Source organism: Scylla paramamosain, chromosome 27 (genome assembly GCF_035594125.1).
Source record: "Scylla paramamosain isolate STU-SP2022 chromosome 27, ASM3559412v1, whole genome shotgun sequence".
In the NCBI taxonomy this organism is placed as follows: Eukaryota; Metazoa; Arthropoda; class Malacostraca; order Decapoda; family Portunidae; genus Scylla; species Scylla paramamosain.
Genome location: NC_087177.1, coordinates 11,608,491 through 11,621,808, shown reverse-complemented (window position 1 = coordinate 11,621,808; position 13,318 = coordinate 11,608,491). Strand labels below are relative to the sequence as shown.

Here is a 13,318-nt window from a genome sequence, read left to right as displayed (position 1 = left end):
TTGTTGTTGTTGTTGTTGTTGTTGTTGTTGTTGTTCTTCTTCTTCTTCTTCTTCTTCTTCTTCTTCTTCTTCTTCCTCCTCCTCCTCCTCCTCCTCCTATTGCAACTCTTCCTGCTCTTCTAACTTTTTCTCTCGTTCTTCCTTCTCTTCCTTGAATACCTCCTCCTCCTCCTCCTCCTCCTCCTCCTCCTCCTCCTCCTCCTCCTCTTCCTCCTCCAACTCTTCTTCTTCCTCCCACCACTACTACCACCACCACTACCACCACCACCACCGCCACCACCACCACCACCACCACCTCCTCCTCCTCCTCCTCCTCCTTCTGTTGCGGCTCCAACTTCTCTCCTCGTCCTTCAACTTAACGTAATCCTTCTCCTCTTGTTCCTTCTCATCTAAGTCTTCCTCCTCTTCCTCCTTCTCCTGCATTGCTGTCTCCTTATTACCCCCTCTCTTCCTCCTCCCCTTCCTCCTTCTCCTCCTCCTCCTCATCATCATCATCATCATCATCATCATCACCACCACCACAAGTCTCTCCTCATGAAGCTTAGCCTGAAACTTCCCTCTCCCCACTCCTCTACTCTAATGCCACCACTTCTATCCCAGCCCGCACCTTCCCCACCACAATGAACCTCTATAGCAATCCCACTAACACCTCTACTAAAGACATCAGCATTCCACACTCCTACCTTCTCTACTCCTCTAAGCGCTTTATTCTCTCATCACGACCATTTTCAAACGCCATGAAGGTTGTTGGTCTGGTTTTTCAAGTGTTTTTTTTTTTATATTGGTAATGCAGAATAATGGACGTATATTGAGAGAAGAGGGTATTGAAAGGAACTGCATATTAGGAAGAGTGGAGGGAGTGAGAGCAAGAGGAAGACTGAGTTAAGTTTGCAGGCACACTGTTTGGACGACTTGGAGGTAGACGGAGAGCTGTGGACCGGGGCAGACTGGTGGATGAAAGAGGAGGGTGGAGATTCTTGGTCGCCAGTGTCACTTGACTGGCAACCCGGTAATGGTAAAGGTGCAGAATTCTTGTGAAATTGCTACTTATTATGAAAGCTTTCTTGAAAATGCCCAGTAATTTTCACAATACCCACTTGAATGTGAAAGAAAAGACAAGATGTTTAGAAATGCAGTTTCATATCGTCACTTGATTTTTTTTTTTCACAACTACAAAGATTTGGTAGTTTAATCATTTCTTATCTAGTTTCTTTGTATGTGCGTGTGTTCTTTTAATCTTATCCAATCTCATGTTACGTTCCTTGATGCACAGAGTTCCAATGTGTATGACATAAGAGAATACGTATAACGTAATTAAGGAGAGAACAAAAGGGGCGCTGCAAGAACCATTACAGCTCCACAAGGCAGTCCCTGTACAAAACATGCACACCCTCACCCCATCCCCACCTATCCTGCCTATATATAATTGTATCTAATGTTTTTTTTTTTTTCATCTACCACTATATTTGAGAACCAATATATCCCTGTCTCTTTTGTAAACCTAATTTTATCAAACTAACCTTTTACTTCTAGTTCTTTCAGATTGCTAACGCTAAGGAACTTATTTACACTACATCTATTATACCTCTTATACCTCTTATCACTGTTGTTATACCCCTTCCACTACTTAATCACCTCTATCAGACCGAGCAAATAAAGGTTAAGTTATGCTGCCTATCACTGTTATCACCGCCACGAACACCTGTCTTCTATCTCTCTCCTGAAACCATCACCACTTCACTTTACCTGAGCCGCCTTACACTACTTAAATACCTCTATCAAATTAACCAATAAATTCTTTTCTATATTGTCTGTCACTATTACCACCGCCACCACAACCAACCACCATTTGTTTTCTGTTTTATCTGTTTTTCATCTCCCCCTCCACCAGCACCACTTCCCCTTACCTGTGCCGCCACCAGACCGCGATGAAGGTGTGTACCCAGATCAGCCGATATGTTAAACCGGCTGCCTTTTGAGGAGAGGGAATTCTGAAGCCTCCACACGAGCTTGCTGTGACTGTGTGTGAGAGAGAGAGGGAGAGGTAGTGTGTGAGGGAGGACACGAGAGACGAGGGAGAGAGAGAGAGAGAGAGAGAGAGAGAGAGAGAGAGAGAGAGAGAGAGAGAGAGAGAGAGAGAGAGAGAGAGAGAGAGAGAGAGAGAGAGAGAGAGAGAGAGAGAGAGAGAGAGAGAGAGAGAGAGAGAGAGAGAGAGAGAGAGAGAGAGAGAGAGAGAGAGAGAGAGAGAGAGCAAACACCAGCAAATCTTTTAACACTTATGAGGCTGTTTGTCAGGAAATACACTATGAATTTTATGTAATGGGAGAGAGAGAGAGAGAGAGAGAGAGAGAGAGAGAGAGAGAGAGAGAGAGAGAGAGAGAGAGAGAGAGAGAGAGAGAGAGAGAGAGAGAGAGAGAGAGAGAGAGAAATATGAGGGGCGAGGAGAAGGAGAAAGGCACATAGATAAAGACGAACAAACACACCCATTCAGATACACACACAGAAACAAACAGACAGGCAAACAAACATACATATAAACAAATAGACAGAGAGACAGGAAAGGCTAACAAACATACCTATACATACAAATAGACAGAGGGAAAGACAAAAATATAGATAGAAAGACAGACACAGAAGAGGAGACAGAAAGATATGAGTGAGATAAAAAAAGGGAAAGAAGAAGAGACAAATAAACAAATTCAAGTAAACAAACACGAGCAGACAGGCAAACAAACAGGGAGACAGAAAGGATAACAAACACATACCTACTGAAAGAATACACAGACAGACAGAATACACTCAGACAAATAAACAAACATAGATGAAAAACAAGACGCACGAAAAGATTATATAGACGAAATACACAGATACAAATAGACAGACACTGTAGAAGATGGAAAAAAACAGAAAGACGTACAGAATACACGGAAAAAGACTAACAGATAGACATAGTGAGAGATGACAGACAGGACGAGAGAGAAATATAAGACGGACAGGAAAGACAGACAAGAATAAAGACAGACACAGTGAGAGATGAGACAGAGAGACGAAGACAATGAGAAAAAACAAAATGAGAGATGATAGACAGAAAGACAGAGGCAGTGAGAGATAAGACAGAGACAGAGACAGTGAGAAAAGACGAGAGATGAGAGACAAAAAGACAGAGACAGTGAGAAATACAAGATAGACAGAAGAGACAGACCTACAGGAGGCAGGGGACAAAGAGAGCTGGAACAAAGACCAGAAAGAAAGAGGAACAAGTCAGTAAGTATAAACAAATGCAATTCCTGATGGAAAGTTAGTCTCCGTACATAACTCAGACTTCACGATGAGGGGCAATACGTTTTCTATGCTGTCTCACTCTCTCTCTCTCTCTCTCTCTCTCTCTCTCTCTCTCTCTCTCTCTCTCTCTCTCTCTCTCTCTCTCTCTCTCTCTCTCTCTCTCTCTCTCTGCGTTTTATTTACCTCCATTCCTGACGATTCCCAGACACATGACACTTCTACCCCTCTACCTTCCTTCCTTCCTTCCTTCCTCCCTTCCTTCCTTCCTTCCTTCCTTCCTTTCCTCACGTTTTCCTTTTCCTTCCCATCCTGTCAGTTTCTCTTAACTCCTGTCCAGCCATCCCGTCCCTATTATGTCTCTCCCTTCTCGCGCTTCCACTATCACCCCTTCCAACAATCTCCTTCCTATCTACTTCTCTCTCTCTCTCTCTCTCTCTCTCTCTCTCTCTCTCTCTCTCTCTCTCTCTCTCTCTCTCTCTCTCTCTCTCTCTCTCTCTCTCTCTCTGTGTGTGTGTGTGTGTGTGTGTGTGTGTGTATGTGTACAATAATAGATAGATATGACAAAAACAGGTAAATAAATAGATATAAAGGTATATATGTATATGGACAGATGGATACAGACTTAGAAACAATATGTAGACAGGTCGGTATAAAGACAGTCAGACATACATACATACAGACAGACAGGATGATAGGTAGACAGGCAAACAAACATTATAGAATTTCCCCTCTTCCCCTTTTTTCACATTAACTATCTATTCTGCTCTTGCACCGTGACATTTCCTCCCTCATCAACTGCATTTCTCTCTCTCTCTCTCTCTCTCTCTCTCTCTCTCTCTCTCTCTCTCTCTCTCTCTCTCTCTCTCTCTCTCTCTCTCTCTCTCTCTCTCTCTCTCTCTCTCTCTCTCTTTCGGCCGCTCTCTCGCTATGTATCAATACCACACACACACACACACACACACACACACACACACACACAGCCTGACCCACCCGTCTATCAGAGGAGAACTTCTGAGCAGGTCGCGTGCAGCCTCCAGCCTCTCTCGGTGCGGGGCGGTGGAGGACACTCTGACGGGCTGGGGGTTGGTCCTGCCTGGCCCTCTCACCCTCACCGAGCTGCCGTTAGCCCCTCTGACTGGCTGGGAGTTGACTGGAAGTGACTGCACGCACAGCACCAGGACCGCCATCGCTGCCACTGCCACTCCTGCGGAAAGGATAGACAAAGGGTTGACAGTCGCCGTGAAGTTAGGAACACATTTGTGGTGGAGGGAAATTAACTTCAGTTAGCGGCGGCTTGGACATAAAACTTTTACAGCTTAATGAACGTAATTACATGAAGGTCCGTATTCTTAAATGTTTCGTTCTCCTTTTTTAAAGAGGTTTACGTTCAAAATTATTGGAGTTTTCAAGGGTGTTTTAATTATTCCGGTTCAGGTTAACGAGGATTCTACATCCTTGAAAATTCGACTGATCATCTCTATGGCCTTTGTGAATAGTGCTTATCAGTGTACAAAGCGCTTCAGAACACGGGTCTTAGTCTTATGAGACGCCCGGCATTTGGTATTATAATAAGCCATCAGCGTCTAGTTACGACATGCTTCCCTTCACCTTCGTTCCTCTTTAACAAACTCCAATATGGAGATTCACCCACCTCCTCAGTAACTGGTAATGTAACAGTAAAGTGATCCAGTAAAGCAGCAGTTAATCCAGGAACCGCACTGTCTCGAAATCACAATGAAGAAATGTAGTGTATATACATTACTTTACAATCTTATGGGTCTTACTTATGTCTCCTCTATTATTCACAAACTCGCAGTGGGAAGAGAAACCAATAAAAATATAAATACAGTGGAAAGTCAAAGAAAGCCTTGTCATATATAGACATGAAGCCAAATGAGGACTGCGGGCTTCATATTCACGCAGGGATGACGAGGATTAGGTTATGAACCCCCCCAACAAGTTATTAATAGAGAAGAGGGATTAAGAACCGCTAAAAGTTCCGTCATTAAACATTCCACATCACTCAAAACAATAAAGAAAGCATCAAAATAATCTACCTGAACGGATCCCTACCGCTTCCTTTTAGAATTGAACAGATCTAAGGTGGATTATACTCTCTTACTTGCATGTTTTCTAACGCACATTCTCTGCGTGAAAATACGATCAAGTGTATCGAGAACATTGGTGTATTGATTCATATCCTCCAGTTATTTCTATACAGCAAGAACTCCCCACTCCGCACCCTTCCTGCCACACGGGCCTGCCTCACCAACCTCGTCTGCTGCTCCCCACAGATAGAGGCTCTACTTCTCGTCTGTCCTGAATACCCGTGTTAATGTAGAAGCATCACCCTTATACCATCTTCATATCTAAAAATATACCAAGATATCCACGAGACGACCAACGCAAATGAGCTCCATACATCGCTAATACAGAGAAAATAGTAAAATGAATAAATAAACAAACGGATAAATAAATTAATTAATAAAATAAATAAATAAATATACAATAAATAAATAGACACAAATACACACACACACACACACACACACACACACACACACACACACACACACACACACACACACACACACACACACAGACACACACACACACACACGCACGCACGCACGCACGCACTTAAGTACAATTAAGTCTAAATTAAATTGTGGGCGAGAAATTCAAGCCTCATAATTAATTAATAAAACTTATAATCTCAGCAAGGACGGGAACCAAAGCAGGGTGCCACGAAAATTATCCGTGGAGCGTGCCGTGTCCTATACTGGCGGGGCAGGGGGAGGGCGGCCAGGCGTGTGGGAATGTTCCTTAGCGGCGGTGCCTCGCGGCGCGGGACGCGGTGCAGACACCACTCAAGTGTAAATGAGACGCCGCGATTCCCCATAACCAGATAAGCGAGCGGTCCGCCTCGATCAATTTCATTTTTCATATGGATATTGGTCTGCATTTCCGGCCCGCGTCACCGGCTCGGAATATCCGGGAGTGTGATGCAGGCTTGGACGCGCCGCCGTGCACCACGCGCCCTTGAACTTTCTTCCTGCTTGCCGCAACAATGCCCCCCCTGCACCAGCCTCTGTCTGGTGCCTCTGTTCTGAACGCACGGTCTTCAGAAAGTTACCTAAAGAAAATAGTGGAACTAATTGAAACGCAATATCATTTACCGTAGTAGAATTTCACAATTACGGCAAAGTGAGATTGCGAGTGTAAGCACGCACACACATGCAGTCACCCACGCACACATGCACAGTCATACATGCACACATGCAGTTACACACACACACACACACACACACAAAGTGGTAGTAGTGGTCTGGAAGGAGGTAATCCCGTCAGGTCCTGAATGCTTTCTGGAGCCTAAGCGTGGCCAGCGATGCGTGTCGCTCCCGTGTTGTGTCAGGCGCGGCCTTGCCCAAAGTGATGGCTGTTGGAAAGCCTACAAGCTTGTGAGAATATCCTCGTCAGGAATAACAAGAGACTCTCCTGCAAGGATTTCATGTAAGCCCTTCACGCATCAGTTTGCTCAACATGAATCTCGACGCTGAGAATATACAAGGCCTTTCTGAAATTATTTAACATATATAAGGAGTGAATATCATGGATATTATCATGTTCCCAGGCATCTACGTGTGTAGCTGTTTTGGTAGACAAGTGTTAATTTTATGGTAATTAATATTAGTGTTCACTCCCACAGACACTTCACAACACCGTTCGCTAGGCGGCGCCTCATCCAAGATTAACATCCTGCCTCATATGCTACTATTATTAAGCACCATTATTATTATCACTGTTATCAATACCATCTACATTATTATCATTATTATTATTACTTTTTTTACTTACTTACATCATCATCATCATCATCATCATCATCATCATCATCATTACTCCCACGAGACCCTGGTTCAGATAAATTACCGTGGCAGGTGAAGAATGGTAAGTGTTGTGTGGGAAGTTTTCCACATCGCCAGCAGCAATGTTCCCGGCTCCCCTCTCCCCTCTCCCTCTTGGCGCCTCCCTCACTGTTCATCACTCTCATTTCTAATATTTTCTGCCTTATTTGAAAAGTTTCACTAATCTACTACCACCCCCTTTGTACTTCACTCCGTCCCCCTCATAATTACAAAGGATTATAAGGGGTAACAAACAGCAACAGTCCCTTAAGTCCCTCCCAAGCTGTTTGATTACGCTGCTTCACACTAAATACTCGTAGAAGTAACAGGACAGCACAGCGAAAGGCGCCTCCCGCCCCACCCATCCTGCACACAAAGCCACGTAGAAAAAGAAGCGATAGAATAATCAACACATAAAATTAAGATATCTATAAATGTGAGTGATTCTCTACCCGTGTACTTGACTTCAAATTATGATTGACGTACGCGATATTCATTGTGTGCATTCGTTCAACACACTAGGAAGCCACACACACACACACACACACACACACACACACACACACACACACACACACACACACACACACACACACAATGAGAGGTACCGTCTGATATTCTCTTGACGTATATAGGGAGGAGAATATTCAAGTTCCTCTTTTTTCTGTGTTAACTATAGAAGTACTTATTTTAAGCCTCCAGTGTCATCCATAGCGACTAGAAGGTCAAGGTTCTCCAATCACGTATTATAACCCATGTCTTAAGTTTCAAATAAGTTAGGTTCAGTATTCAAAGTTCAAGGAATTCCTGCTTTATCAATATTCGCTATGGTCTTTTGTTCAAGTTTATAACAATGTTTGTGGACAGACAAGGATTCTCTCAGTAATTCTTTGGTTTTCCAAAGTTTACTGAAGGACAACTGATAGATAAGAGACATGCAGTTCCTCCATATCACCACCAGTTATACGGACTGTTGTATTTTCTTTACCAAGTTTCCGTTCGTTACTTGCATTGTTGCTGAATTTTCATGTATTATTTTCCACCTTTATTTATTTATTTATTTATTTATTTATTTATTTATTTATTTATTTATTTATTTCAACTTGGGGCCCAATCAACCTCACTTACGATATATATATATATATATATATATATATATATATATATATATATATATATATATATATATATATATATATATATATATATATATATATATATATATATATATATATATAAGCTGTGATGGTGAGATGTCAGTGCATCACCAGCGCAACCCAACACTGTAGGTATCGGGGAAATGTTATTCGGCGAGCTGTGTTGATCAAAAAAGCTGGCCCAGATCCACATCAAAACAGAATCATGAACCTAACTCGTATATTTACGTAACACTGATTTTCCGCGAAACAAATGAAATTTTTTTGCTTTAGCTACATTCAAATAACAACGTGTCCGTTGAAAGAGTGATATCAGGCAGAAAACTATTTATATCATGTAGATTAAATGCTTTAACGTTCCTATCATTCTCTGCATTTTAATTTTTAATTAATACTCTTCAAGTACTTATTGGACCATCATAATCTCTTTTTTTTTTTCTAATAACAGGCTGCGTTCCCGTGAAGAGGCTGCGCTTTCCTGCAACACTCACACTGCTGCGTGAGATCCAACCTCTGATGGGATTATTCATATCCATATATTTCTTAAGAAAATAACAAAATTCTTATTTTCACTCACAAACACACGCGTAAAAAGAAATTAAATTAAAAGATATATTTCTATAGAAAATTAAACTATTAGATTAACACGTCCATGAACATAAAGAAAACAGCCCCATAATTATCCCATCAAGGGATTAAGGGAAGCGTCAGAGGCGTGATGATGTTAGGCCAGACACCTGACACAGCAGCAGAAGCAAGACAGTGGTGGCGGGCAGGAGTCTCTCAACATAAATAGAGATGATGCATAACCAAACCTATCAGCAAGTACGCTCCTCTTGGTAATCCTGTCTAAAACAAATCCACCCACACACAACGAGTGTCACCTATGAGGTGCGCCATGTGAGTACAAAGCACGCCGGGAACAACGTGCTCCCCACACAGGTGATGGAGTCCCTCCCTCCCCCACACTCACCTGCGGGCCAGAGGTGGTGCGGGCTCAGCATCGCACCCCGCTGTGTCCGACGCTCAATTACAGCACCAGTATTACTGCAGTGCTTGCTTCATCCTCCTCCTTGAATAATTATACGCGCGCACACATCCTCGCGCACACTTCCCAAAAACAAATTGACGCCGAGTGGCACACCAAGTGAGCGATGCGTGAGTTACGCTCGCTTTTGACCAGCTGCTGCACTGGGAAAAATAAACAAAATGCACGTATATCACCAAAACATGTTGACTTAATACCAACTTGAGTTATTATGTTAATAAAAACTTTGCTATAATCCCGTAAGGACGATGGCAAATCAGCGGTCGGGAGTGAGCCAGCAGGCCACGTCAACAAGTAGGCCAGGTGTGCGCCGCCCGTCCGCCTCCGCCAACTGCTCCCTAACGACTGAGTCTTCCCAACCCACCACACTCGCCTAGTCCTGTCCTCCCTACTTCTCTACCTCACCTCTGAATATTCACATCAGCGCTCCCTCCCCGGCATCAGACCTCATGTTCAGGATTTTCATATTCCGCCGAAGGCATTACGGACATGCAAATTACGAATATTAACCACACTTAGGTCAAATTAAAACTCATACCTTGATTAAATATTGCAAATAACCTGAGGGAGGGTAATAAAAGTCGCTCATTGGCATAATGCACGTAAATTTCTTTGGTAAGGATATTAGTTTATAAGACGAGCGCCGAGACCTCGCGGGGTCCTCGAAGACTTAACAGTTTTGGAGTTATGTGTAATTACCATAATGGAAGTCATAACTTAATTGGGTAATATGCATAATAAAGGAGGCAAACAATGTGGCGCCGTGTGCTTGATGGAGAGTGTGCTTGGGGATATTAATGCTCATCCTCACGGCCGCCCTGTTGTTCCCGCCGCCCGGGTATCCACCGCACAGATATCCACTGCGGCTGAAGGGTGGCTCTATAGTGCGTGTGTGTGTGTGTGTGTGTGTGTGTGTGTGTGTGTGTGTGTGTGTGTATGTGTGTCTCTGTGTATGTGTGTGTGTGTGTGTGTGTGTGTGTGTGTGTGTGTGTGTGTGTGTGTGTGTGTGTGTGTGTGTGTGTGTGTGTGTGTGTGTGTGTGTGTGTGTGTGTCTGTGTGTGTGTGTTTACCCTTCCATGCACACAAACGCACCCACTTGTATACCCACTTACCCACTAACCCACACACACACACACACACACACACACACACACACACACACACACACTCCCTGAACTTACTCTAATCAAATATACGTGCAAGACAAGCAATTAGAGCTCGTTTTCTTTATCCTTTCCCCTCCCATCCGCTATATATAGATTCCGAATTAGAGCGACACCGTAACCTGATCTCCAGTCAAGTCATTAGTGGTCGCGGCAGGGGCGGTGCTGAACTATCGCTAGCGGAGATCAATAATCGCAAGGGCACGAGCACCTCCACGGCAGGGCAGAGAACCCACAACGCCGCCGCAGCAGACACGTGGCTCCGATCATTCCTCAGGGGGATAAGGTGCAATACGCTGTCTCCGAGGAGGTAATATTTTCTATTATTGGAAATCTCTCTCTCTCTCTCTCTCTCTCTCTCTCTCTCTCTCTCTCTCTCTCTCTCTCTCTCTCTCTCTCTCTCTCTCTCTCTCTCTCTCTCTCTCTCTCTCTCTCTCTCTCTCTCTCTCTCTCTCTCTCTCTCTCTCTCTCTCTCTCTCTCTCTCTCCTGCATCTTATGGAATATATTTTACATTTCGCATCGCCGGAAGCAAGTCATTAAGAACCCAAAACACTTGCAAAATAGATAAAAGCCTTCCGTCTGATGCAACTAATGTAGAATTAATAGTTTTGAAAGTTTTAAAAGTGGAATCTCAGTTTACCTTTCCACGTCTTTTCTAATATTTATTTATTTATTTATTTATTATTTGTTTGTTTTTTCATACAACACGACGCTTCCTGACGTCATCCTGCTAAGATAGATGCACCATAATGTCACCATTAGGTAACAGCATAGTAAACCACACCTCGAGTCATCGGATCCATAAAATCAAAATGAACGAGAGGACTTCATGACAGGCTGCAGCTCGCCCGACAAATTGCTACAAGCTTCTGTCAATGTTCTACAGTGATCGGTTTTCCGATAATGGCGTCGCTACTCGTACATCGACAGGCAGACTACCTGTGATCTTTGCAGCATAAATCTGCGCTAGCTGATCAATTTCGCTGAATACCTTAGGGTCTAAGGTATTGGTCAATGAGTAGGTCATTGAAGGGAGACACACGTGATACGCTGCTTTTTTTTTCTTCTTTTCTTTTCTTTTTTTTTTTTCAAGTCTCGCCGTGTCGTTAGTCTTCGACCACCTGGAGAGAAGCATTCATATTTCAGGACAAAGGAAAGAAATAGCAGTGTCTGCTTTACCACATGACCTTCTCCAGGAGGGCCGCTATCGACAAACACGTAAAACAGGATGAACAAGTTAGTGGAGCATACAAATACCTCCGCCTCCAGCCAAGGCAAAACGCAAGGCCGGCGAATCTTTAGCTCTTAGTCTCAAACATCACACCGTCTTCACTCTTGTGGCGGCAACGCCGGAGAGGAAGCGATTCCCGTAAAGCCTCGATATGAATAGGGTGCAAATGGCTTCATCCCGGCACAGCAGTATCGCCCGCAGTATGCACAGCCATGTCTGGTAGTCACCTAAGAGCACACGAAGGAGACCCGTAACCATCCCTGGGGCACTGAGCGAGGCCGCCACGCCATCCCGGCAGCCATAACCCTCGCCACAACTGGCTTTATCTCCACTAGAATTCTGTTCGCCGCCACTCTTTCTCATTCAACAAATTCCTAATAAACTGTAACAAACAAATCAGCGTCTCATTCATGTTCGAGGTGAGAGAGCAGACTCTTACCAGTTGTGTCTTGTGACCTGACAGCACCCTCTAGAGAACTGTTTTACTGTCCTTTTCCTACTGTCACTAGAATGGCTCTGAAAGTGCCAAGCAGCAATCCTCATGCTGCGCCAAGCCTTCCCACAGCGTGTAGCTCTTCACATGCACACGCCTCATTAAAAATATTGCCTGGTGGAAATGTTTTCGTTTTTTTTTTTTTTTCCAGGAAGTTTTCAGAGAATAGTGCAGTGAAAAGTTACTAATACGTAAAAATGCTGAAGTAAACAGAAAAAAAAAACTACGCGCCACTTTCATACACTTTCTTGAACTTTAATCAAATAAACAACAAAAACAAAAACTACATAAATATTTCACATCTTTCCTTGAACTTCGCCACTTCACTGAAGCCATAAAACTCCACTCAGACTTTTCTCACATCAAAAGGATGCGAATCAAGGCCTGTAAAACAAACCCGGGAGAAAAAGACCCACAAGATACTTGCAGAAATTAAAAATAAACAGTAAGAGTTTCTGAAAAAAATGCGCAATCGATTTAGTTCCCAAGGCAGGCAGTGACCGCAGGGAATACAGACTTACAGACCATGCAGGCCATTGTTTGGCGGCCAGCAAGGGAAGCAGGACAAGGTCAACAACAACAACAACAACAACAACAACAACAAAGACGACGATTATGATGATGATGATGATGATGATGATGATGATGATGATGATGATGATGGTAATGATGATCATAATAATAATAATAATAATAATAATAATAATAATAATAATAATAATAATAATAATGATAATAATAACAATAGTAATAATAATAATAATAATAATAATAATAATAATAATAATAATAATAATAATAATAATAATAATAATAGTAATAATAATAATAATAATAATAATATGATAAACAACAACAACAACAACAACAACAACAACAACAATAATAATAATAGAAATTATAATGATAATAATATAATAATAACAAACAACAACAACAATAACCACAACATCAACAACAATACGCTAAAAAATAACAATATATAGCATTTTATTTACATTACATAAACAATTCCGCGGACTGCACTCACACTCA

The 13,318-nt window shown here is 42.7% G+C and overlaps 1 protein-coding gene across 2 annotated transcripts in view; it reads right to left on the bottom strand.

The window, feature by feature from the left end:
* LOC135114206 (general transcription and DNA repair factor IIH helicase subunit XPB-like) overlaps positions 1–13,318 on the bottom strand; it is a 98,438-nt gene that overhangs the window by 60,033 nt on the left and 25,087 nt on the right. Inside the window, exons 1-3 of one of the 2 annotated variants that reach the window (XM_064029974.1) lie at positions 9,321–9,820; positions 4,273–4,486; positions 1,908–2,019 (exon numbers count right to left, since the gene is read on the bottom strand). In XM_064029974.1, coding sequence (XP_063886044.1) covers positions 1,908–2,019; positions 4,273–4,486; positions 9,321–9,351 — 357 coding nt within the window. In that variant the 5' untranslated portion in view covers positions 9,352–9,820. Of the gene's footprint in view, positions 1–1,907; positions 2,020–4,272; positions 4,487–9,320; positions 9,821–13,318 lie in introns of those variants that run through there. The other variant, XM_064029975.1, reaches the window with a different exon arrangement.